The 25,017-nt window shown below is 38.0% G+C and overlaps 1 protein-coding gene across 8 annotated transcripts in view; it reads left to right on the top strand.

Moving 5' to 3' along the window:
• The window catches only part of Atpalpha (sodium/potassium-transporting ATPase subunit alpha), a 60,701-nt gene that overhangs the window by 32,221 nt on the left and 3,463 nt on the right, over nt 1-25,017 (top strand). For 3 of the 8 annotated variants that reach the window (XM_070316176.1, XM_070316178.1, XM_070316179.1), the window contains exons 2-10: nt 9,785-9,865; nt 10,973-11,098; nt 11,475-12,875; nt 12,944-13,268; nt 13,901-14,137; nt 14,383-14,684; nt 20,714-20,808; nt 24,324-24,498; nt 24,723-24,955. In XM_070316176.1, the coding sequence (XP_070172277.1) occupies nt 9,785-9,865; nt 10,973-11,098; nt 11,475-12,875; nt 12,944-13,268; nt 13,901-14,137; nt 14,383-14,684; nt 20,714-20,808; nt 24,324-24,498; nt 24,723-24,955 (2,975 nt within the window). Of the gene's footprint in view, nt 1-9,784; nt 9,866-10,972; nt 11,099-11,474; nt 12,876-12,943; nt 13,269-13,900; nt 14,138-14,382; nt 14,685-15,707; nt 15,803-20,713; nt 20,809-24,323; nt 24,499-24,722; nt 24,956-25,017 lie in introns of those variants that run through there. The other 5 variants (XM_070316181.1, XM_070316182.1, XM_070316183.1 and 2 more) reach the window with 3 other exon arrangements.

Raw genomic sequence — 25,017 nt, forward strand, 5'->3', positions numbered from 1 at the left:
CTCTCTTCCCCTCTATTTTACCACGAATCCGATTCGATTCTCGAAACCAAAATGAACTGGCACGAACCGGTCGCGTACCGGTGTCGTATGGAAAAAGAAAAATAGCGATTGCGCGCATATGTACGCATACATCTCTCTCAGCACACCTTCTCTGCCATATATCTTCTCCTCTATCCAACAAATGAATGAATAAATAAGCGAGTTCTCATCAGAAATGCAAGTATATATTTTTTGACAGATTCCTCGATCGTACAAAATTTTATTTAGATTTTATTTTCCATTTTAGTTTCCAATTATCCAAAATTTTTAAATAACGATGGCCTTGTGCTACGACTATGATTCATACATTTATATAACGAAAATCATTAATAATAATAATATTTAATATGTATTTTTTTAAAATATATATATATATTTTTTTTTAGAAATAAAACATTTTTTATGAAAAGTTGGAAAAAATTGAGTCAAAGTCAAACGTTGTTGATTTTAATTCTATCATACATTCTAAATATATTTATTTTCAAAGTAAGTTTGACTCTGTATAGCTTTAGTTTATCCGAATTTGATTTGATTCATTATTCCGGCTGGAGAAGTCAACTTTCATCATTGATTGAAACTCTCGCAATTAAGGAGCGAATAGTTAAATAATCTTATTGCGCATGCATTGCATTTTTATGTCATTTTTTTCGCGCATGTTCTATCTTCCACATAGATCCATTTAGAATTTAGATCGTAAATCGAATAGGTAAGCGCAGAAAATTTATGTTATTCCATTGTGATTGTCCTTTTTCTCCGCGAGGCAAAATCTGCCCACGATGCATATTATTTTTTTAAAACTGCGGATAAGAAAAACAAGTAATCGACTGGAAAAAAAAAACTGCGGGAAGAATACTTATAACGGTAATAAATTTATGTAGATTGTTTTCTTTCTGTCTCCTTTTCAACGTGAAAAAAAATCAATGGCGCTATTTTTTTTTTTTTTAAATCTCCGATTGTGCGGATTATGATGATAATTTCTCTACGCGAACATATTGAAACACTAAGAGTGTCAAGGCAAAGAAGAAAGACCGATTCGCATGCTGTTGATCCCTTGTTGAACGCCACTGTGTCAATAAGCGCGCGCTAACTCGATCGCGTGCCGATCATTACGAGAAAATTATATTGTGAAAACTTCCATGACACGCCGATACATGCGATCCACATTGCAAAATTTCCTTTATGAAGGGAGATATCCCGAAATGCTATTTGCGAGACGCTGTTTGCCATTATGTAATCGCATAAAACTGTTGCATACTACATGCACGTAAACGCGTTATAGAAAATGTATACATTTCTCTATTGTTTTAATAAGTTATTCTTATTAATTATGCGCTCATGCGTCAATGCTCCTTTCTGCAAATTTATGCGCAATGATTTTAAGACACGTAATTGAGTATGGTCGTCGTATTCTGGAAATAATGCGTTTAATAAAAAAGGAAATCATTCTCCGACATATATCACTAGTAAATTTGTGTAAGCGATCTTCGTTTTCTTTTTCCTCACGAAGAGTTAAACGTCTTTAGCTAAAGTATATTAAAGAAAATTGTATAAAAACTGCAAAGGTCTTTGTTAAGTCTCGATATTGAAAAATTAATAAAATATTTTTTCGTCGAATGCATAAGAAAACGTCGTGAGACACATCGCTCGAACAACACGACGACGATGACATGTTTACGGAAATTAAGTTTTGCCTTTGTTTGGGACGTAATATTTATTGATGAATCGAGCGTGTGCATTCGCTCGCTCGGTCGTTCCGCCAGGGAAATAGCAAGTCAGATGACGATGCACGCGCGCGTGAAAAAGGACAGGGGAGAGGGAAGACGGCTATGACATAAATACGTTCAATGTCTCAAAGACTTTCAGGGACGGCCGGACGAGAATAGACGAAAATCCAATTTTAATCACGGAACCCCGACCCGCGCGCGGTATCACGAACGAGTATCGGTAGTTTCGTATAAAGTTTATTTGTACTTTTACAGGGATGTAATTTTTCGAATATGAAATAAGGGTGATTTTTGAGGCCGTAAATATCAGAGACGTGTAATGATAAAAAGGATGTGCCTTAGCTTGTCGTTGTTGCACTTTTATCGCCGATGCGTGTATTTTCGCGCGTCTGTAATCTCGAGATCTGGACGGATTTTAATGTTTGATATCTCTTAATTCGTGGTTCGTGGAATTCATGAAAATATCTTCTTGGCACAGTCTGTATCGAACGATCCATTAGTCGTTTGTGCAACTCGCTAGATGGTAGAATAATGGAATCGCGGTAATCAAAAAAAATTAATTCGCAAAGTTTAATCTTGGATGAGATTGAATCCCGGTAAAATGTAGTTCGCGATGACATAAATCCTCGTGTAAATAGGTATCCTCTTCAAATAGGAATGAGATAATTAAAGCAGAAAAGATCCGAGCAGCTTGTCAAATATCGAAAAGACATATTCCCTTGTAACATGAATGAATATGTGTTTTGGAGATGATTTTAATCATTGATTTGTTGCAAACATTCTTTGTACGAAAAATCATCATCATCAATTATCCTTTGCTATACGGACTTTTTTTCCGAGTTATTATATATAAAATTTATAACCACACACACATGCGATATACTAATTATCAATTTTATGATAATGGTTTTATCGAAATTTTTTTCCACAACGAGATGATTCAAAACGTTATTTATGCTTCTCGAGATATGCACATAATTATTAATTATTACTCGTATCATTTCTAAACATGGTTTTAGAAAAAGAAGATGAATACTTCTTTTCTCTGTAAAAACATCATGAATTACACAAATGTATCATTCTTTATTTGCATGTGGAAGCGTTACACGTACATAAAGCGGAATCGAGGGAATTTTTATTTCAACATTTTTTCTATAAAACGCTTCATCCGTTATCGTTAGACACATCACTGACAATGAGTGTGTGTTTCATTCGTACATTTCCCTGAACTTTGTCTCTTTAGACTCGAATTTGTTTAACGATTCAAGTTTCTTTCGCAAGAATTTAATTTCCCCAGTCTTTCCTCGTGGTAAATAAAAAAATTAAAACTTCTAATTACGCTTGTACCGTGTGCCCACACGTGAATTGCACGAGACATTCGATCGATAAAACGCGCACCAGCGAGTCACGCGATTCAAATTTCTTCAAGGTAAAACGACGCTAGAATTTTTTCTAAACGGCAATCGGAAGATTATCGGAGTAATTTATATTTCTCACGTATATTTAATTGGATAACGTTACATAAAATAGAGGCGAAATGACAGAAATGAGAGACGACACGCTGTGAGGAAAAGGAAACTTTGCATTTTATACTTAATTTTTTTCGACGCTGCTGTTCGGAGAGTTATTTAATTTTTGCGTAACACCAATCGCGTGCTTTTGATTGCCAAGTATATTTACTTTAAATTGCTCTCGCTTCACTTCTAAATACGTCGCGGATTGTAATCCAACGGAAACGTTAAATCTTATAAGACACGCAGGGATAGCGAGAAAAACGCGGGTAAACCGATGGATTAGATAAACTTGACAGATGTATGAATTTATTTCTTTCAGGATAATTGCCGACACATAGAAGCACTTACAATGAAATATAATAAACGTATAAAATGATTTTGGGGGGAGAAAACTCTTGGCAGATTTATACAATTCAAACACTTTCTCAAATTGTTGATTAATAAATTAAAAATTGTACTTGATAAAATAAAACTGAACATTATTTAGCGAAATGTTATCAAAAAATATTGACTTTTATGTCTCTCGCGGAGAATAGGTTCGTGTTACATCCGAGAAAAATCGGAGTCCGTCACATAAGGCATACAAAGCATAGGTTCGATACACACACGGGGGGGGGGGGGGCAAGGTGGCAAGGGGCAAGGAGGGTAGAAGGGAGGAGGGCATGTAACGTGCTCGAGTTAAATGACCAATCTCTCCCTCTTGACCCAATTCGTAAAACGTCCTGTGCCACGCACTCCGCGTGACGTCACGCGCGCAGATCTCTCCTCTCGTGGCGGTTGCGACAGTGAGTAATGCGTGAGGGTGCGTGCAAGGCCAATCAGCCAGCCAGCCAGCCAGCCAGCCAGCCAGTTGCACAGCAACGTGGTATTCGCGTTCCGAACGACAATGGCCGAATATCGACCGTCTGACAAATGGCTCCGTATCTTCATGTCTATGGGAAGACATTGGGAACATTCGTCTAGCTGAGGGTGCGCGAATTGTTGGACCCGAACGAAAACGCTTGCCAATCCGTGTCGACGTATAAAAATTTATTCGACAATCGAATATCGCTTCTAATCGATTTTTAAAGATCTCTTTAAGATGAATGTCAGATGAGTCTCTCTCCACCGATTATGACCTTTATCCGGTAACTCCAAACACGCGTTATATTACACGAGACCCGCACTTTATTAGGTCAACTGCGGACTTGATCGTATTAAAGTTAATCTCAAAGGGACTATCTAGTGGACTAAAAATTTTGATGTCTCGATATCGTGACTCTCCCGGCAGCGCAATCACGCATCAATGTCTCTGGGCGTGTGCAATGCCCAGCATTATATACATGTGTGTATGAAAATATTAGCAACAAAGATTTTTCTTACGTAAATGTTTTTTATATATATATATATTTTTAGGCGACGATATTTCGATATTTTCGATGGGCCTATATTATTGACGATATATATCACGGCCGATATATGCTAGCTGAATAATATCGATCAGCAATAAAACCGCGCGCGCGTGTGTCTTCCTCATAAATAATTTATTTTTGCTCCGTTTACGAAATTGCCTTTCGCGTTTCGTCGCGAAATACCGTTCAATGTCGCGCGCCCGATTGACCATTGTGTATTTTACAACAGCATTTTCACTCTTGACCAGGAGAACTAGCGTGTTCGATCCCGCACTGCCGACGATGAGATTCAACACGAGGTGCAAAGTATTTGCCAAGCGTCGTGGTTATTTTTAAATGTGCATTTCGCGTTATAACTAAAGGAGCCTCTTGATGATCCGGCCTAGGCATATATATATATATATATATGTACCGATCGATATAAAGTAAAAGCTCATGTTTCTTCCTCTTTCTTTATACCATTATGTTATCACCATTTCCGTTAGTCTGTGTTTTAATAATTTAAAAAAATTAAATTATTTTATAATTTAATCGACGCTTTTCCCTCACACATTAATTTACGTTCTCTCGTGCACATACACACGTTACATTTACAATCTTCCTGCCATAGAATAAAGAAATATAAATAGGAAATTTTTGTAAACGAAGCATTGGATGTTACAACGATATCGTAATTATCTTTTGGATGCTTACAGAGTTTCGGAAAATTTATAGTATCTATCTTGTCTTACATCAAACTATAACATACATGTATAAGAATGGCAAAATTTACGAAATGCATCTTAAAACAGGTGTTGATTAATTTTTTCACGCTCTATTATCGAGAGCGAATCAATATCTTCTTGTTATCTGTCGATACGTAACGGAAATATATTAAATAACAAATAGATAAGCCACGATAGGTATCTCTAAGATTTGCGAAAAGATTAGCTGTACGCTGCCATTCGGGATCATAAATAAGAATCCGAGCGACAATAAAAGTTCGTTTGCTGATGCACGTTTGATTACGCAACGCACAGCAAACATTACCCATCATTTATCTCTCGCTCTTGATATATACAAAAAAAAAAAAAAAAAAAAAAAAAAATTCTCAAATTTTTCATCCCATCGGTAAATATAAATTCGCCCGATACAGGAGCATCGATATTTTCTCTCTCGGCACTGACAACGAGTATCGATAATTGATTCTGATACGACTCAAATTACACATGCATATATCTCATTCAAGGTGACGAAGAAATGTTCCGATTGTACGTGCCGCCCCCCCCTCCCCTCCCCACCCCCGCGTACGAGGACAACACACGGTGTATTAACGTGCGTATGCACGTTATTAGATGCTCCATGCGAGGACGAGAGGGGAGAGGGAAGAGAGGACAGTAGTCGCGGTAGTGCCCCAGTTGGGTATTGATCCGTGACAGTGGGAGGTGCTCGTTAGAGGTAGCTAGGTCGTAGGTCGCATGCGCGTTTCCACCGATGATTCCGTGTCGCCATCATCGACCCGCGGCCCGAGAGAAATAGAGCCGAATCGGTGAGAAACGCCACAGACAGAGAGAGAGAGAGAGGGGGGGGGGGGGAGAGGGAGAGAAAAAGACAGCGGGTCGGGTAGGGAGAAACGGGGAAAATGGAACGAAAGAGAGGGATAGATAGATGGAAATTATCATCCGGCTATGCCCGGAATGGTACGGTACCATCGGTTCAGTTGGCAAATGTAATATAATAGATGACCCCTTAAATCGCGCACCGAGACTCTCGGAAAGTTTTAGGCGGTAGCAGGTGGCAAAGGGAGATTTAAACATCCACCGCTGAGCTGTCGTTGAAACGGCGATGAAATCGGGAGGAAGAGGCCGGCTTAATTTTACTCGACATTTACGTAATCGAATAATCGTATTACGTAGACGCAGTGTGTGTGTGTGTGTGTGCACTTGTTCGATTACATTGGATACCTCCCGCGTAGTAGAATTTTTATATTTCTATCGCGAATTATAATTGAACGAATCCGAAGAGGGGGGCCTCCAATGTGCTCCAAGCCGATCCTGGCGACGACACGCGACCGCATGCGGCGTCGCTATCGCCGCGTCGGCGTCGTCGCGATTGCCGTCGACGCCGACGCCGACGTCGTCGCCGGGGCGCCGCCGCGCGATCGTCGATAGTTAATCCTTAATGACTCGAGAGTCATTGTCTCCCTCGATGTAGCTTTAAAAGAAATATCGTCCTCTCGTTTCATCCGAATCAATTTCGACGATACATTTCATTGTGCCTAGCTACAAAAAATGAAGGGTGGGTAAAATAAGTAATTCTTTTTCTATGTAATTAACTAGATATTTTTGTCAAAATAAAAAAATTGACATTTTAGAATTGATAATTATTGTAATATATATGTAACTTGAAAAAAAAAAATTAATATTTAAATATAAAATATTTTTAATTTCACGTAGAATAAGATTGATCTTTTTTTTTTTATGATCGAGAAATGTGTCATATTTATATAAAATATTTTAACATAATTTATCAGATATGTAGAGAAATTATAATTTTTTGGGAGAAATACACGAGATCGTTTTCATACTAAAAAGAATTTAGATAGGTAAATGTACTTGTTTTAAAATCGCCAAATTATTTTAGATTTTAGACTATACGTTGTTTGCTCGGAGGTATGAAAACACGCGCAGTACTACGAAGGCGTATCGCAATGGTTGCGTAACAAACGCGATCTCAGAAAGCGATCTAATCACCGAGACTCCGACGTGCTTTCCGCCGCCGAAGCTCGACCACTTCCGCTTTTAGCGAGCCGCCGACTCTGTTAACTCGATCCGTCGACTCGCGAATGACAGCGGCCAGCGCAAATTTGCATAAGGTCGAAAGAAATCGCGTTCATCCTGCGAAGGCGAACAACACGTACGTTTACATTACGCGTTGTATAAACGCAACGCGATTACCGTGAGAGAAAATATATTTCTCTATATATGATCTTCTAAAAGACTTGAGAAAATTAATCAATGGATACATTTTTTTTTTTTTTTTTTTTTCCACTAACCTTTATCCCCAAATATATACCATGAAAAAATAATTTTACAAAATTGCACCAAAAAATCTTTAACGTTCTCAAGAATTTTGAATAAAAATATTTGGAAGATCAGAGATTTTTCAGGGAATTTTTTTTACAACATTTAAGTAGAGACACATTCTGTGTTATAATTTTAAAATCCTGAATTTTTGTTTCGATTACTAATTTTTCGGCATCAAGTTGACAAAGTTTCCTCCATCCACCTCGGGTTTCGCCGACGAACTTTGCGCGAATTGTACATGTAATCGTATGGACAATCAACGAGATGCGTATATCTGACCAAATTGCATAATCGTCACTTCCTCAATGACGAGGTGAGCGAGTGACGATGGACCAGAAGTAATAATATCCGTGAAATTGATCGTTTACGTATGTGTATACAGCGGTCGCGACACCGGTAACACGTAACGCACGAAGTCAGAATTGGTTTTTTTTTTTTTTTTTAACAATCGTAACCGCCGATTTGTCGACTCGTTGGTCTTTTATCTAATCGCCGGCCGTAACGAGCCGTCGTGACAGAATTAACGACCGCGTGCAGCAATTGCACGCGTGTAAAGCGCGTCACGAGTCTCGCGTTTCGTCAGTTAGTCCATCCGGTACATACGTGAGAATATTGTGGCTTTTCATGGCCAACGATAATGTCGAAAAATATCTTTATACTATAGATGTTATTATAATGCGTCGCTTAATATCTTATGGGAAATTGTTAGAAATATAGCCGTGAAAAATAATGTATGGGCGAGAACTGGTAATGTGTATTTAATTAAATCGTTTAACGTCTACTTTGTCTTTATACATTTCTTTTCTATTCAAAAAAAAAAAAAAAATAGATGAATTATACCTATTTTAATTCTAAACTAATGTTTTTCTCCCAAGATATCGAGCACTTAATAACTTTACAATCTCGAAATATTCGTCCGTAATTATGTGTACAGGGTGTCTATGCCTTGGAAAAATATGAGAAATCTGGAATCCTCAGGGATTTCTTTTATACGTGGAAAAATCAGAAAATTTTCATGGATTTTTATTGACACTCTGGGAATTTCTTAGAAAATTATTTTTTTTTGGTAAAATTATAAGGATCCACACACGAGCTCGTAATAATATATTTAAAAAAAAAAAATGATTATCACGGTATCCCTCCTTCGAGTTGGTGATGGAATAAACTATACTTTATCTCGAAATATTTTTTTTTTTTTTCTATTTGAAAAATGTGTAAAGAATTTTATTTCCGCGCGGGATGAAGGTTTCGCCGTTGATCGCGACTGTACTATCGCGTGGGTTCTCGTAATCGCGATTACGGGACCCGATTACCATTGAGCATTGAGCATAGTGGACGCTGGCGAGCATGTCTCCATTGAATCGGCACATACTACCGGAAACGGTCGTTATCCGAACGCGGTCGCGCCGAGGTCGCTCTTGAAAATCGGGCCTCTGTTCCGCCTCTGCACATCTCTCTCACCGCGATGTCACGTGTCAAATGCGCGCCGGCCACGTGTCTCTCTCTCTCTCTCTCTCTCTCTCTCTCTCTCTCTCTCTCTCTCTCTCTCTCTCTCTCTCTCTCTCTCTCTCTCATGAGAAGGTCGCAATTGCGCCCGATACGACCGTGAGAGCTGTGGGAAAACTGGTCCATTCGGATCGGCGATATCGAGTAGTCGTCTGGTTTCATAGTAACGTGTCTAAAGTTTGAAATGGAAAATTTTGGGCATAGATAATTCGCGTACTGAGCTCCCCTGCTCATTTGCTCATTTGAAAAAGATGCACTCATCGATGCTTGGTTCTCAAGAGGAGCAGCATTTCATTCGCGAGAAACACATATACACACGCGAGAAACTCAATATATGTATTATTATTTTCAAATCACAATTTTATTTCATATACATATATTATATATATATATATATATATATATATATATATATATATATATATTGTATATATATATATTTATTTATTTATTTATTTATTTATTTATTTATTTTAACTGTTTGTATTTTGTTGTATCATTCGCATGATGTATTTATGATTTTTTTGTCGCCCATTTTTTTACAGCATGGCCGCTCAGATTCATACAGGGTCGCCACGTTACCCAACATTCGCGACGACAACAAAACCGCAGACGGAATGTATAAGGTATATTCAGAGGTGCAGACTCTACGTCCGCGCTCGATTTCTACATAATTTATATTTCCGGATCTGGATCTACGCTTCTTTTCTCGACCAGCGGGTGGGATAAACGGAAAACGTTTTTCTTGCTCTCGTTCTGTCTTTTCACCTCTTTTCTCTATCTTCTCTCTCTCTCTCTCTCTCTCTCTCTCTCTCTCTCTCTCTCTCTCTCTCTCGCTGTCTGTCTCTTTCTCTATTTCTTGTCGCTTTCTTCATGCTGATCTTTGTAAATCTATCGTTTCTTCCATGGGGCAATAGTTCTTTATTCGTTGTAACGCTTCTCTTCTTTAACTATGCTTCGACGTTAAATCTCTTCGAAGGAGATTTTCTTTGTTCCTTCATTTCATCATTTCCGGATCCTTTTCATTTATGTCGTTGCGTTCTTGTTTTGATATCAGTTATCGTAATCACATTAACGCGTGTTAAAAAAATTCTGTTTATTTAAACTTCAATTGCGATAACGTTTTAATCGCGTTTTAATTATACGACGAGAATAGAAACATTGCATTCTTTTAAATGTATCTGTACAATGGTTCGATGAAATGAGATAAGATTGCATCAAATATATCGTACTTTACGTTAAAAAAAAAAAAAAAAACAAGCTCAATTTCTTGCGAATAATCTACGTGTTTTATCATAGTTTGGTCGTCCACTGAATTTTCGTTAGTCATCAATTATTTTCGCTGATGTACGACGTTCGCGCTCAACATTCCTCTCATTCTAGTGCAATCGTATCTCATCTTACGGTATCCGAGATATCATTACGACTCGGTTCATCTCGTTTCTCGGCGATATCGTTGCAATCGATCTCTTCGTCTACAAAAGCCCTGTCCTCATTCGTCGGTGGGTTTCAATCTTGTAATTCGACGCGCTTTGATAATCTTCTTCTACTTGGTCAGTTATCAGAGTACCTTCCGATCAACGTGCCAGTTTATAATCGCTTCGAGGCTTTGTAATTACTTTGTAATTACTATATTAAGGTTGTACGTGTACATACACGCTGCGTCGGTATGGCGAATCCATTACCAGAAATACATCTTTTAACGCTCTCTTTCTGTCTGTTTCCGTTAACAGTCGCGGCGAAAGAACCCAAAGCGGAGGGGGGACAACCTAGATGACCTGAAGCAGGAGTTGGACATTGACTTCCACAAAATCTCACCCGAGGAACTGTATCAAAGATTTCAGACGCACCCTGAAAACGTAAGTAACAACAAGATGATAAAGATCTTTCGAAAAAAATTTGATATAAATTGAAATCATAGCGTGCATCGATCGATATTTTAACACGTTTAGCGCCAAGATAAAATATTAAAATTTTTTTTTTTTTTTTAATTGCAAAATAAATTGCGAATGCAAAGATATTAAAAATGGATTTACTTGGTGACGCTGAAACGTATTGAATAAGCGATTTAAATAATCTACTCTAACGCTGAGAGAAGAGTACACGAAAGAAAAAGATTATATACAATATATATATATATATATATATATATATATATATATATATATATATATAAGTATAAAAAGAATTGATTAAAATGAAATAAAAAGTAATGAAAAAAATGTAATAAAATAGGGCCTCAGCCACGCGAAAGCAAAAGAGAACTTGGAGAGGGATGGGCCGAACGCCTTGACGCCGCCGAAGCAGACTCCGGAATGGGTCAAGTTCTGTAAAAATCTGTTCGGCGGTTTCGCTCTTCTATTGTGGATCGGCGCGATTCTGTGCTTCATCGCGTACTCAATTCAGGCCTCGACCAGCGAGGACCCGAACGACGACAATCTCTATCTGGGCATCGTCCTCGCGGCGGTCGTGATAGTCACGGGTATATTCTCGTACTACCAGGAGAGCAAATCGAGCAAGATTATGGAGTCGTTCAAGAACATGGTGCCGCAATTCGCCACCGTGATCCGGGAGGGTGAAAAACTCACTCTGCGAGCAGAGGATCTCGTGCTCGGCGACGTCGTCGACGTCAAGTTCGGCGATCGGATACCGGCCGACATCAGGATCATCGAGTCTCGCGGATTTAAGGTGGACAATAGCTCACTGACGGGTGAGTCCGAACCACAATCGAGGTCGCCCGAATTCACGAACGAGAATCCGCTCGAAACAAAGAACCTCGCGTTCTTCTCAACGAATGCGGTGGAAGGCACGGCTAAGGGTGTAGTGATCTGCTGTGGTGATCAGACGGTAATGGGAAGGATCGCGGGTCTAGCATCCGGTCTTGATACCGGTGAAACGCCGATCGCCAAGGAGATACATCATTTTATACACCTTATTACCGGCGTCGCTGTCTTCCTCGGCGTCACATTCTTTGTCATAGCTTTTATTCTGGGTTATCATTGGCTTGACGCCGTCATCTTCCTAATTGGTATAATCGTCGCGAATGTACCGGAGGGCCTCCTCGCTACCGTGACCGTGTGCCTCACTCTGACCGCCAAGCGAATGGCTTCGAAGAACTGCCTGGTAAAGAATCTCGAGGCTGTGGAGACCCTGGGCTCAACCTCGACCATCTGCTCAGATAAGACGGGAACTCTCACGCAGAATCGTATGACAGTCGCGCACATGTGGTTCGACAATCAGATCATTGACGCCGATACCACGGAGGATCAGTCCGGCTTGCAATACGACCGTACCAGTCCAGGATTCAAGGCGCTAGCCAAGATTGCGACTTTGTGTAATCGCGCCGAGTTTAAGCCGGGTCAGGAAGGTGAACCGATTTTGAAGCGAGAAGTAAACGGTGACGCTTCCGAGGCCGCGCTGCTCAAATGCATGGAACTTGCGTTGGGTGATGTCATGGGTATTAGGAAACGTAACAAGAAAGTTTGCGAGATTCCCTTCAATTCCACCAACAAATATCAGGTGTCCATACATGAATCGGATGATCCTAACGATACTAGATATCTCTTGGTAATGAAGGGTGCTCCCGAAAGGATTCTGGACAGGTGCTCGACTATATTTATCGGTGGCAAAGAGAAGGTAATTTATTTTACTATATTATCTATCTATCTCTTTTCCATTTGTTATACTCATCCATATTTTTGTAGGTTCTCGACGAGGAGATGAAAGAGGCATTTAATAACGCGTATCTGGAATTGGGCGGACTCGGCGAACGAGTACTCGGTTTCTGTGACTACATACTGCCGTCCGACAAGTTCCCGGTTGGTTTCAAATTCAACGCCGACGATCCCAACTTCCCGGTTGAAGGGCTCCGCTTTGTGGGCCTGATGTCTATGATCGATCCGCCGCGGGCAGCAGTGCCCGATGCGGTCGCCAAATGCCGTTCCGCCGGCATCAAGGTCATCATGGTTACCGGTGACCATCCGATCACTGCCAAAGCCATTGCCAAATCTGTCGGCATCATCTCTGAAGGTACATACATTTCGCACGCCATCGTATCGATACGCTTAACTGCGATAACAGTTGTCAGATGACGTTTGAGATTAGATACCGGCTGTAGTATCTCCGAGACCTCGTTCGTCGCTCTCGATTATGATGCTTTTATGAGTTTAATCTCTTAATGAGACGTAATTTCAGATAATAGGCCGCGCTTAAGATTTACGACGATCCTATTTACACATGGAACTTGGGGCGGTTTTATTGAAAGATATGCAAAGTTCGCGTTGTAAAGAGGATGCGACGCAATAACATGTCCAGCTATTTAATTAATGACAATAAATATTTTATAACTATATTTTTTTTTATCTTTAATGATATATATGATAGCAACAATATCTCTTTTTAGCATGATATACACGAAGTTTATCGAATTTCAATCATTAAAGTTTGCCAAATTTTATGCAGCATTTCTACAAAAGGAGAGTTAGATATCAATAGAATCTGATGATTATTGTATTTCTCCAATATTATTACACAGAAATGATCAAAAATTAATGAGTTAATTAAAATTGCTACATTCAATTTTGGACAGTCGAGTAATCTTTTGTTCAAATTTTAATTGTTACTTTTACAATTGCATTAACATTATTATTCTCGCTTATCAGGTAATGAGACCGTTGAGGATATTGCGCAACGGTTAAATATCCCTGTATCCGAAGTAAATCCTCGTGAGGCTAAAGCCGCGGTCATCCACGGAACCGAACTCAGGGAACTCAATTCCGACCAATTGGACGAGATTCTCAGGTACCACACCGAAATTGTGTTCGCCCGTACCTCGCCTCAGCAAAAACTCATCATTGTCGAAGGCTGCCAGCGGATGGGCGCGATTGTCGCCGTAACTGGTAAGTTATACTTGTAGACAAAAAATGTTTTACTTTGCATCGCATTATGAAGAAACTAATTCTATTAATATATTAAAAAATCTTTTTTAATTAAATTAACTAATTCATTGTCGCGATATGAGAATTATATAATTGTAATATAATAATTATATCTGTGTGCAATTCACAGCGCGCAATGTCGTGTGATTATTTGCAATTGACAATGCAGTGTTGAAACGTTTATTACATGTTCAATTTATTCACAGGCGACGGTGTGAATGACTCGCCCGCTCTGAAGAAGGCCGACATTGGTGTCGCTATGGGCATCGCCGGTTCGGACGTCTCCAAACAAGCGGCCGACATGATCCTTCTCGACGACAACTTTGCCTCGATTGTGACAGGCGTGGAAGAGGGTCGCTTGATCTTCGACAACCTAAAGAAATCTATCGCCTACACTCTAACTTCGAACATACCCGAAATCTCGCCTTTCCTGGCGTTTATCCTCTGCGATATCCCTCTGCCGTTGGGTACCGTCACCATTCTCTGCATCGATCTGGGCACTGACATGGTGAGTCACGAAATGCTGTATGGGAATGACGTATTGGAGTTGAGTAACGACATTCGAAGAGATGCTCATGTTTCGCGGAAAGCTCTTCCAAAATCGCTACTCAACTTTCTTTTTATTGGTTAATTGAATTATTTCAGCATTTGCGCCGTCCATCACGACGTAATAGCTTATAGTCACGAAGGCACAACACTGTTTCTCAAAAATACCGGTGGTTTTTGACATTTATAATGATTGATAGATACCAGCGTGATACGTGTGGAATATTCAACCTGATACGAAGATTGTGTGACATAAATCTATAGTTTCTCTAAATGCATCCAACAATATTGTTTTTCTTTATAGATAGCATTTTTCAAGGCAACGAACCAGTCAATCGAGGCAGTGCAGCTCATTGATTAGTGGACAACAATTTTGACAATCTCGACATTCGATTAAATGTCTTTAATAATCTTTATACTTTTATTTTCTTTAGATCAATTGCACTGGTGGAGCTAAATCGAACATATTATACACAAGTTATTTTACAGGAATTTTGAATTAAAAAAATTGTATAAAATGCGTTGCCATTTGAGGAACATATTTTCTTTTTACTGGATTTAGGGAATAGAAATTTAAGTAAAGAGAGATACTTTCGTGATTAAAAAATACGTTCCTTTTCAGGAATTATTATCTCTGCAAAAAACTATTTATCTCGAATTTCCTCTGAACCTCCTTTATATCTTCCAAAATCAGTCCCTTAATCGATTTTAGTTTCTTTATTTTTTAATTAATTATCTTCTGTTTATGCTTCATCGTAAAAGTAAGAATGCTGACGATATCAAGTCGGTCACTATATCAATTTATTAGGATTAATTTCATATTCGGATTATTTGTATAGTATATGACCAGATATATTAAATTAATAATTTTATTTCAACAAGATATAATCGAGATGTCAGTATTCTTATTTCAACATCATCGGAAAACATATTCGTTATCTAATTGTTGGCGTTATTACTGAGCTCTTTGATAATGTGACATCAGGTACCCGCCATTTCGCTAGCCTACGAGGAAGCAGAGAGCGATATTATGAAGCGACAACCACGAAACCCCTTCACTGACAAGCTAGTTAACGAAAGGTAACACATCTACAACATACAACGAAATATTGACAAGCTACGTACAGATTTTCTATAGTACGAAAGAGTCATCGGTGATGATACGCTGTATTTTCGAAGTCTCTTCTCGGATTGATTAAAATATCGATAAAAATTTTGTATGTTTCACATAAAAAACTACTTTTTTAAGCATTTTTATAGAATAGAGCTTCGAGAATTCAATTACACGGCGATCTCTCTCTCTCTCTCTCTCATTCTATTGGCTATACACTTCTTTTTTATTTTTCTTTTGGCGATTTTAGTAGTTAGTGATTCAATCTTCTATTATACGATATAAAATACGACGCGGACATTTTGGTTCACGTCTCTTTCTCGAGTCTCGCTCGTTGTTCGATACTTACATACGACAGGAACTGTGAACTGGGTAACGATTCGCGGGCAAACTGATCCCTCGTGTTTTCTCTGATCATCTATTTGATAATAATGATCTTTACACGCTAAATATTAATTTAACATTGAATAATACACATCATCTCTATTAAATATTCTCTTTTCAAATACAAAGAAGCTAGATTATTCTTTCGTTTTTTCCCCTTTTAAATGAGAAACAACACCTTGGTCATTATTGCTGCCAAGGTCACTCGATAACATTCACGCGATGTAGGGATTAATTTGCCAAGCCTATCGCTATCGAGTTGTCGAGTCGGACACGCTAGGACAAAATGCGGATAAGGTAACGGTGATGGGATATGGTGCACGCAGATGCAACATTTGAACGGGTATTTGGTTGCTGGGACACGCGAGCTTTATTTTCAGGCCGATTCTCTCCTCTCTATTCATATATTCTATATTCGCTCTAACAATAAGCTGGATTGAATCTCGTTACACGTTAGACGTTTGCTCGTCCGCGATTTTTCGTTGTTACTTATTTGTCAGAATAGTTTGTATCTTTACAGAAAAGATGTAATTCAACTATGGTGATCGAATATCATTCTGTTATCTTAACGAAAGATAGACTTGTAATGTACTTTTTAATATATATATATATATATATATATGACGCGAGACGATCGAATTGCGAGACGGGCAATCGCAAACCTTTCCTTGTCGAGAAATTTTCTCTTCCTTTTATATCGATGGTCACAAGCGCTTCCATCACGATGATCTTTGATCGTATTAGTGTTATTTCGTTACGCCGAAGGTAAGCCAATCTCTTATTGTAAAGCCCCCCCCTCTCTCTCTCTCTCTCTCTCTCTCTCTCTCTCTCTCTCTCTCTTATATATATGTACACACATACATATAAATATCTTTTTCTTTCTTTCTTTTTATATATAAGTCTCTATTACTTACTATCTCTAGTTTTATTCTCCTCGAGAGCTCCTCATCGTTGTTCTATAATTCCTCGCTGCAGTCGTCATCCTGTCGTCGTCTGCCACTGGCTTGAAGTGTATATGGGTCGATGAGACATCCACAAGACATAAATCGTTGTGAGAACTCGCATGTGTGATCGTTTCTTTTGGTATTTTACTTATCGCCTCTTTTTCCTATTCAAAACGGCATTTTTATCTCTTTTTACTGCCATATCCTCATGTTTCTCCATTTTTTATCTCGCGTGTGCGCACTCTCTCTCTCTCTCTCTCTTTTTCTCTCTCCCTCTCTCTCTCTCTCATATATGAATATAATATATCCATCTTTTCTCATCCATATCCTTCTTTTCTACATCATCCTTCGCGCTCTATCACTATCATTTTTTTAGCCTTTCTTTTAAATCGTGATAGAGGCATCATAAATGCAAGAGGCATTTGTATATTGTGTTGTGAATATTGTGTAGTGTTTATATCATAAATGTGCAACTCATAACTTGTTAATACTTGACCGTTTGTGAATCTGCTTTGCGTCATTATCGATACCACATAAGAAAGATTCAAACGACATAGAAACTGAACGATATAGAGAATGAAGAGTTTTATATATTTTATACCGGAAGCTCAAAGATGTTCTCTCGTAGATTAAACGGTAGTATTCTCTTTCTCCCTTTTTTTCTTCGTAAATATTTGAGTAGAATAGCATTATACACATTAGATAGAATAGAATTGTCACTCGTACGTCGGTTTGTCCATAGAAACGAGATATATTTCTCCTTTTTTTCTATCTCTCTTTTCCTCGTTTTTCTTTTCTATCTTGTCTGTCTGTCTATCTATCTATCTATCTCCATTGTTCCTGGCTGCTTCTATTGCCTCGGGCCAGGTTTTATCGTTGCTGCGCCTCGCTCGGGAAAATGAAATTCTTTTCAACTTGGAATTGATTCACATTCGCTTGGCGAAAAAATTTATCATGATGATTTAACATTACGGAGTACACATGTAAATGAACAAGGACGAGATTGTTGCGATTGTTTCGAAAAAATTGACGGAATTGCAAAATCACGAGCTTGAAATTATTATAAGATATTTTATTTAGACATTTATTTATTTATTTTTATCCAAGACTTTGTTGAAGCTCTTACGCAGCGAAAAAAGTTATACAGTTAAATCGATTGAATCGATAGATGCAGAACGGTAAGATTTGTCGTGTGATTATACCTACGTGACGCACGCATTTCATATCTTTTCCTATTTTTCGTAACTTCTTTTTCTCTCTTTTTTTTTTTAGAATTTGTCTAGATTTTTTTTTAGAGAGAAGAAAAGCTATGCATCAGATTCTGCATCAAGCGATTTACTTTCCTCCTTTCTCATCAATCTCGCAACTGAGCAACGATCGTTCCTTAGTCATTTCGTAATTCAGCGAAAAGCAAGTTTCGTCGACGTAATCGCTTGAAGGAAAGACGGGATGGAGGCGAGGAGGATCTGTTCTGAACAGAACGCGCTTCGGTGATGCAAATAAACAGATCTTTCGCGTTAGAGTCGACGAAGCTTAAATCTTAATCAACTAGTTAAATTTTAATCGATCTAACACGAACATTATATCGCACTCCTGAACATTACTACAATTCAAAAAGTAAAATTTCTCGAAAGCGCATATTTCTATCTAATTTGACAGCGTGTCATATTTTCTTAAATTGACGTATTTTACATGCTTAGATAAATTTTAAGACTTTAAGTAGTCTTTAATAGTAACGTTCCATAATTACAAAGATGAGAACACAAAATTATACTCTTTTCGAATTGTAGTAGTCTTCTTGCGGGAGTAGTCTGTATTACGTATATATAGACGTGTGTATGTGTATATATATATATATATATATATATATATATATATATATATATATATATTTACATTAATCTTTGATGCTCAGTAATTATTATCATTATTATTCTTGTCCTGATCTATATACTAGTCTTATTATTATCATTATTACTACAATCACAAACCAGCATCGTTACTCATAGAATTTTACTGAATTTTTACTGCCATTACTGTTTTATCTACTATATATATATCACAGCTGCAGCTGCTACTGTTACTACTATTCTATATTACTACTATTACTATACTTACTACTATTTACTATACCGTTTGTTCTACTTGCCATATATCACCGCCAAAAAGAGAAAGACACTTTTGTACATTTTTGAGCGTCATGAACTTTTTCTTGCAGTTTTTTATTCTTTACAGTCCTCTCACGTTTTATTCTGTAATGCGCTGCCTACTGCCGCTGCCTACTCTACCCACTCTGCGACTGGCAACTTTCTAATGGGTGCTGAAACGACCATATACATGTGCAAAAGCGACAATTGCTAAACGGGGGAAACCGGGGGATTTATATGTATATATTAATTGGAGATACGTGGGAAAATTTCTGCGGTGGTAGCAGCCCCCTGATGTGCAGTACCGCACGCGCGATTCTTTCGTTTGCGAATAGTTAGACGATTTGTCATTTCGGTAACAAGTCTTTTACAAAAACGAGAATGCATCAGGGAGTTTCGCCGCCGCCATACTAACGGAAACGATACTCGAGATCGTACTCAAAGTGCACGAAAGAGAAGGGATTTTTCTCACTCGAGTCTCAAAGGTGCTCGATGACTCGCGTATTTATCTCATTCGTCTTTTAATTTGCCCTTTAGATTTTGATGCAAAGCTTTTTGATGACAGATTATAAAATCTGCAAATTTTTTTAAAGATTGATTAGTATAGAATTTTAGCGTTTTTTCTTAGTACATGTAATAAAGTTATTGCAAAACAATTCAAGTTGGACATTGTCAAGTATAACATTGGAATCGTTGCAAGGCTTTTATCCTTTATCTTTTACATCGTGGAACATCGAGCACTGCTGAAGACGATGATTCAATCGAAAAGTACGAGAGCCGGGTGATAACGATTGGAGATTCGCAGCACGAGGACGAAGAAGTTTACGCGTGCGCGTGTAATTTCACTTGTGACTTCTCTTTTTTCACTTGCATCAGATATGGCACGAATGATTTCACTTTTTTTTCTTCTGCCGATTGTTCCGGGCCGTCGGTCTAAACGCAGCGCTAATCCGATGCACTCGCTACCGTCCACAGGTTTTCTCTACTTCCGCTATACACTTTAACGCAATTTTACGGCACAATTTTCCAATGCAATTTTTTAACAGCAAGAGCGATTTATTCCTAGGATAAGCTGCGTTTAGTATAAAAACGGGTCGCGATTACAGTTTTCTCCAGTTTTTCTATTGAAACATCAATCCCTGAAGGGATTCCAAAAGAACCAGAATGAGAAGGCCGACGTTTACGCACATATACACGTATATGTGATTAATTTGTGCAATCTCCGAATCTCTCTCTTTCGCTCGCACCGCACGTACATACACATTTACCAAGAGGGGGTGTATGTGTGCATAAAATATAATAGTACCAATAATGCAGTTACATGTATCTCTCGCATATAACTTCTTTGTAATGCGGGTGGGGGAGGGGGTAATTAGTACACTTTCTAATTAATGGTGGATGGCAGGTGCCGGCCATCTCGCTAGCCTACGAGGCACCGGAGTCGGACATTATGAAACGGCAGCCACGCGATCCTTACAGAGACAATCTTGTCAACCGAAGGTGGGTCTCCCAATTACCCACCTAACGAAAGAAAAACCAACAAAAACCTATTGCACTCACATCCGTACCGTATCAAGACTAATTTAAATACATACGTTTTTATTCACGTTTTTATCGCATCCATTTACATACCTATATATACACACACACACACATTCACAACGCATAGACAGATATACCCGTCGGGACGGTCTAATCTGATTAATCCTTTGCCTGGCAAGGATGAGAGATTCGAAATAACTCAACCGAGAACACAAATTCGACTGCCAGTGCATGCGCGAACGTTAATGTTGCCTGACACTTGTCAAACGATTGAGGATAGATTAGAAATTGACTAACCGACTGATTAGAATAGTGCTAAGCAAAGGATTAATAAGTTAATTACATAGCAATGGAATAATACTTTGTTATGTGACGGTAATAGAAATTAATTTTGAAATTAATAGCATATATAACGTTATGTTTTAGCGATTGACTGTTTCGACGAGGCTAATCTTACACTTAATATACACGCATACAGCGAATGTATTTTGCGAACCAAGTTGGAAGTAATGTCAATCGTCCCAGGATTGTGTATACGTGTATAGGTACTCTATTCGCCTAATGCACTAATACACATCTGGTTCGTCTATTGTGCGGTTTCAACTTGGACCACGATATTTATACACAACAATATACGCAATAACAGAGTGTCTACTAACTTCGATGATGAATCCGTGATATATCTTTTTCTCATTTTTTCTCGTAAAACTTAATTTTTTCATAACATTGTATGGATCTTGAGAGGAAAAAATCGATCAAACGACAAAATTATGTACTATATTCTTTAAGATTGATGAAGTTTTTCGAAACGTTTATTGTTAAAACTATGGGAATTTCAACTTTTCCCTTCCCAAGGATCCTGAATCCTACAATAAATCTCGGTAGACACTCTGCAAATGAACGACATCCGACTCTAGGAATCTAGTTGACTAGCATAGAGCACAAAGCAAGTTTTTGATTTATAGAGAAAAGTTATAAGATGTTGAGAATGTCGAATGCTTTTTCTTAGAATCTCACACTTAGAATCTCTCACCCGATCAATAAACTAACACGTTACGATCTAATCGTTTAGCTTTTAACTATTTACATGTTACTTTTTCTTAATCGTTGCACTAGATGTATGCGCGCGAATCACGAGCAAATTCTATTCCAGAACACCGAAAACTTTATCAATACTGTGTTGTCAATAATTGATAATATATTTAATCAGTTATTACACAGAGATAATATTCGGAAATCTAAGGTAACTGAATATCCATATTAATTGAGATACGGGAAAATTTTATCAATATTGACAGCATCAAATTCTAATTTTAATTCTCTTATCGGTTATTTTATTCAAAGGATACACATACACACACGCACATCTGTTTCTGGAAATTTTCTTTTATAATATAATGTCAAAATACAAATTTTTTTTTTTAATGTAAAAACAAAATATTTTTCTTTCATATATATATATATATATATATTTATTTAAATAAATATGTGTATAAAACTAGGAATAAGAAAGTTTCTAATTTTATAGTGTATTACAAATCCTGGATGTATATGTATTCATCTTGCATAAACTTTTTTCGCAAAAACATGACATTTCCAGGGACAGAGGTACGAGTTCGATAGACTTATACTATAAATCGAGAATTAACATCGGAAACATTTCCTGAAAAAACGGCGAATCCGCGACTATCTACCGACGATTATTTCGCAAAATGCACGTTTTATCTTAATTGTCATCTTCTTCGCTGTCTTTGATTTTTTTTTTTTATCGAGAATAGAGAGCACAACTCCGGTGTCGGTCACCGAAAGCAGCTTTTGAAAACGACATGCACAGCTTGAGCGCAGCCTCTTTTTCAGCGGCGAACAACGCCTTCTATGATCTTGGATCGCAATCGCGATATCGATCTCCGTCGCGCTGCCGCTTTATTATATACCCAATATCTCCACGTCAGGAAATTTTAATGCCATTCTGCAGCTCTTCTCTCTACATTTGACACTTAAATACGCTGATCACGCTTGCGCGAATGCTAACTCGTTAACTACAGGCTCTTCTCCGTCCGATTGCGTTTCCCGGACCTGATAAATCGAGGACTGAACCGTCCAGTTCAACTAACTATGACTGTCAAACCGTCGCATGCGACTGGCTTCCAAACTTCAACTCTGCGCACAGATATTTTCTCATTGCATGCATCTTATAATTGCTTTGACGACATACACATTGATCGATTATTCGTAGTAATTTTTCGTAGAGAGTTTAGTACAACTTTAACTGCAAATGTAATAGAAGCAGCAAAGACACAAAGTTATATTACGCTTTGATTGTATTGATAATCTAGTTTAACAATCGATTTTCCTTGTAAATCGTAAATCCACTTATAGAAATCTAAAAAGATGAGAAAAATTTTTATTTCTATCTTTTTACAATTTCATTCTCGTAATGACGTGCTTTGTGGATTGCACATCCTTCAATTAAATTGTTAATAGTAATCGATAATATGATGGAAAGATTCTCTACAGCCAGATTATCAATCATGTAATGATAAATCAAAACATTGGAGCAAAAGCAGATCTTGCAAGCTTCACTTTAAATACAAAGTCACATTTATAAATCTTTACGTATTATTGCGGACTCGGTCTATCTTCTTGCTTTGATCTCTTCAATTATGGTATAAAATACTTGTATGCCAGCCAAAATCGCTTTGATATTAATGCTAACTCTCAACGGGCTGGAAAAGTGCGCGGGATAAGCTTTGGTAGCGCGAGGTAACTATGGGAAATGAGCAGCTTTGATGTTAACAAAGATGCAAAGACTCACGTGCAGCTTGCTACCGTGAGAACTGGCAAGCAACAATTATGTCTGTCTGTCTATCTGATTTATCTGTCTCTGTCCGTATTCGCTCTATGTGGCATGCATCTCACTGTCGAGAACCGATCGTTAACCGTCCGTCTATTGCGTTGGTAAGTAATTTGCATTTTGCTCCTAACCGGTGACAATGGCTTCCGTTAACTTTAACACAAACTTTGACTATTAGAAGTAACGCCAAAATCAAACGATCGATGGCAAACGCTTCTTGGGATATCGAGGGATCTTGCAATGCGCCCGTGTGTCGGCCTGAAAAGGTTTCACTACCAAGAATCGGGAAGAAAAAACTTTTCGAATGAATGCACCGCAAAAGCCATTTTCAAGGACTACATTTAATACTACTACGTTTTATTAAAAGTTTGATTAAATCTTAAAAATCTTAAATTTAATTTTTCTCGAGCTTTTGAAAAAGTCAGACCATTAAATTTTTCAATTCTATATTGATATAAAAATTTTACTATCAAGAATCACTCTCGGAGGATAAAACGTGTCGCGTTTAAAATGCGATAAAGTTACCACGGCGAAAAGTAAAGATTCCTCGAAATCTAACAAGAAGCAGCGTCATTGATCTTCCAAAGAGAATGCTCTTCAACGAATTTATCTTATTTAGGCTTATTTCGATGGCATATGGTCAAATCGGTATGATCCAAGCCGCAGCCGGTTTCTTCGTCTACTTTGTCATTATGGCTGAAAACGGATTCCTGCCCCTATATCTGTTTGGCATCCGAAAGCAATGGGACTCTAAGGCTATCAACGATTTAACCGACAGCTACGGTCAGGAATGGGTAAGTAATTGAGAAACATCGAACGTTCTCTTTTATGAAAGCATTTTGATACTTAATTTTCAGCAAACCAATTTTTTGTTAATAACTGAAAAAAAGACGTAACATTATTAATAAAAATTTAATTTAATTTTTAATTGAATCATATTCTCAATTTCTTGACATATTCATATATTAAAAGTATCTATAGTTGATCATGTAAATTTATTTCTTGCAAAAAAAAACAGACCTATAGGGACCGCAAAACGCTGGAATTCACCTGCCATACAGCTTTCTTCGTGTCGATTGTAATTGTGCAATGGGCTGATCTGATCGTCTGTAAAACGCGCCGGAACTCGATTATCCACCAGGGAATGAGAAACTGGGCTCTGAACTTTGGCCTCGTGTTTGAGACCGCCCTCGCTGCGTTCCTAAGTTATACGCCCGGTATGGACAAAGGTCTTCGTATGTTCCCACTCAAGTATGTATTATTCATCTTTGTATCTCTCGTTTTCTAAAATTTGTACCAAGAATCAAATTTAC

This window comes from Polyergus mexicanus, unplaced genomic scaffold, assembly GCF_030449975.1.
Source record: "Polyergus mexicanus isolate NDT 795.1 unplaced genomic scaffold, iyPolMexi1.0 SCAF_3, whole genome shotgun sequence".
NCBI classification, from domain to species: domain Eukaryota; kingdom Metazoa; phylum Arthropoda; class Insecta; order Hymenoptera; family Formicidae; genus Polyergus; species Polyergus mexicanus.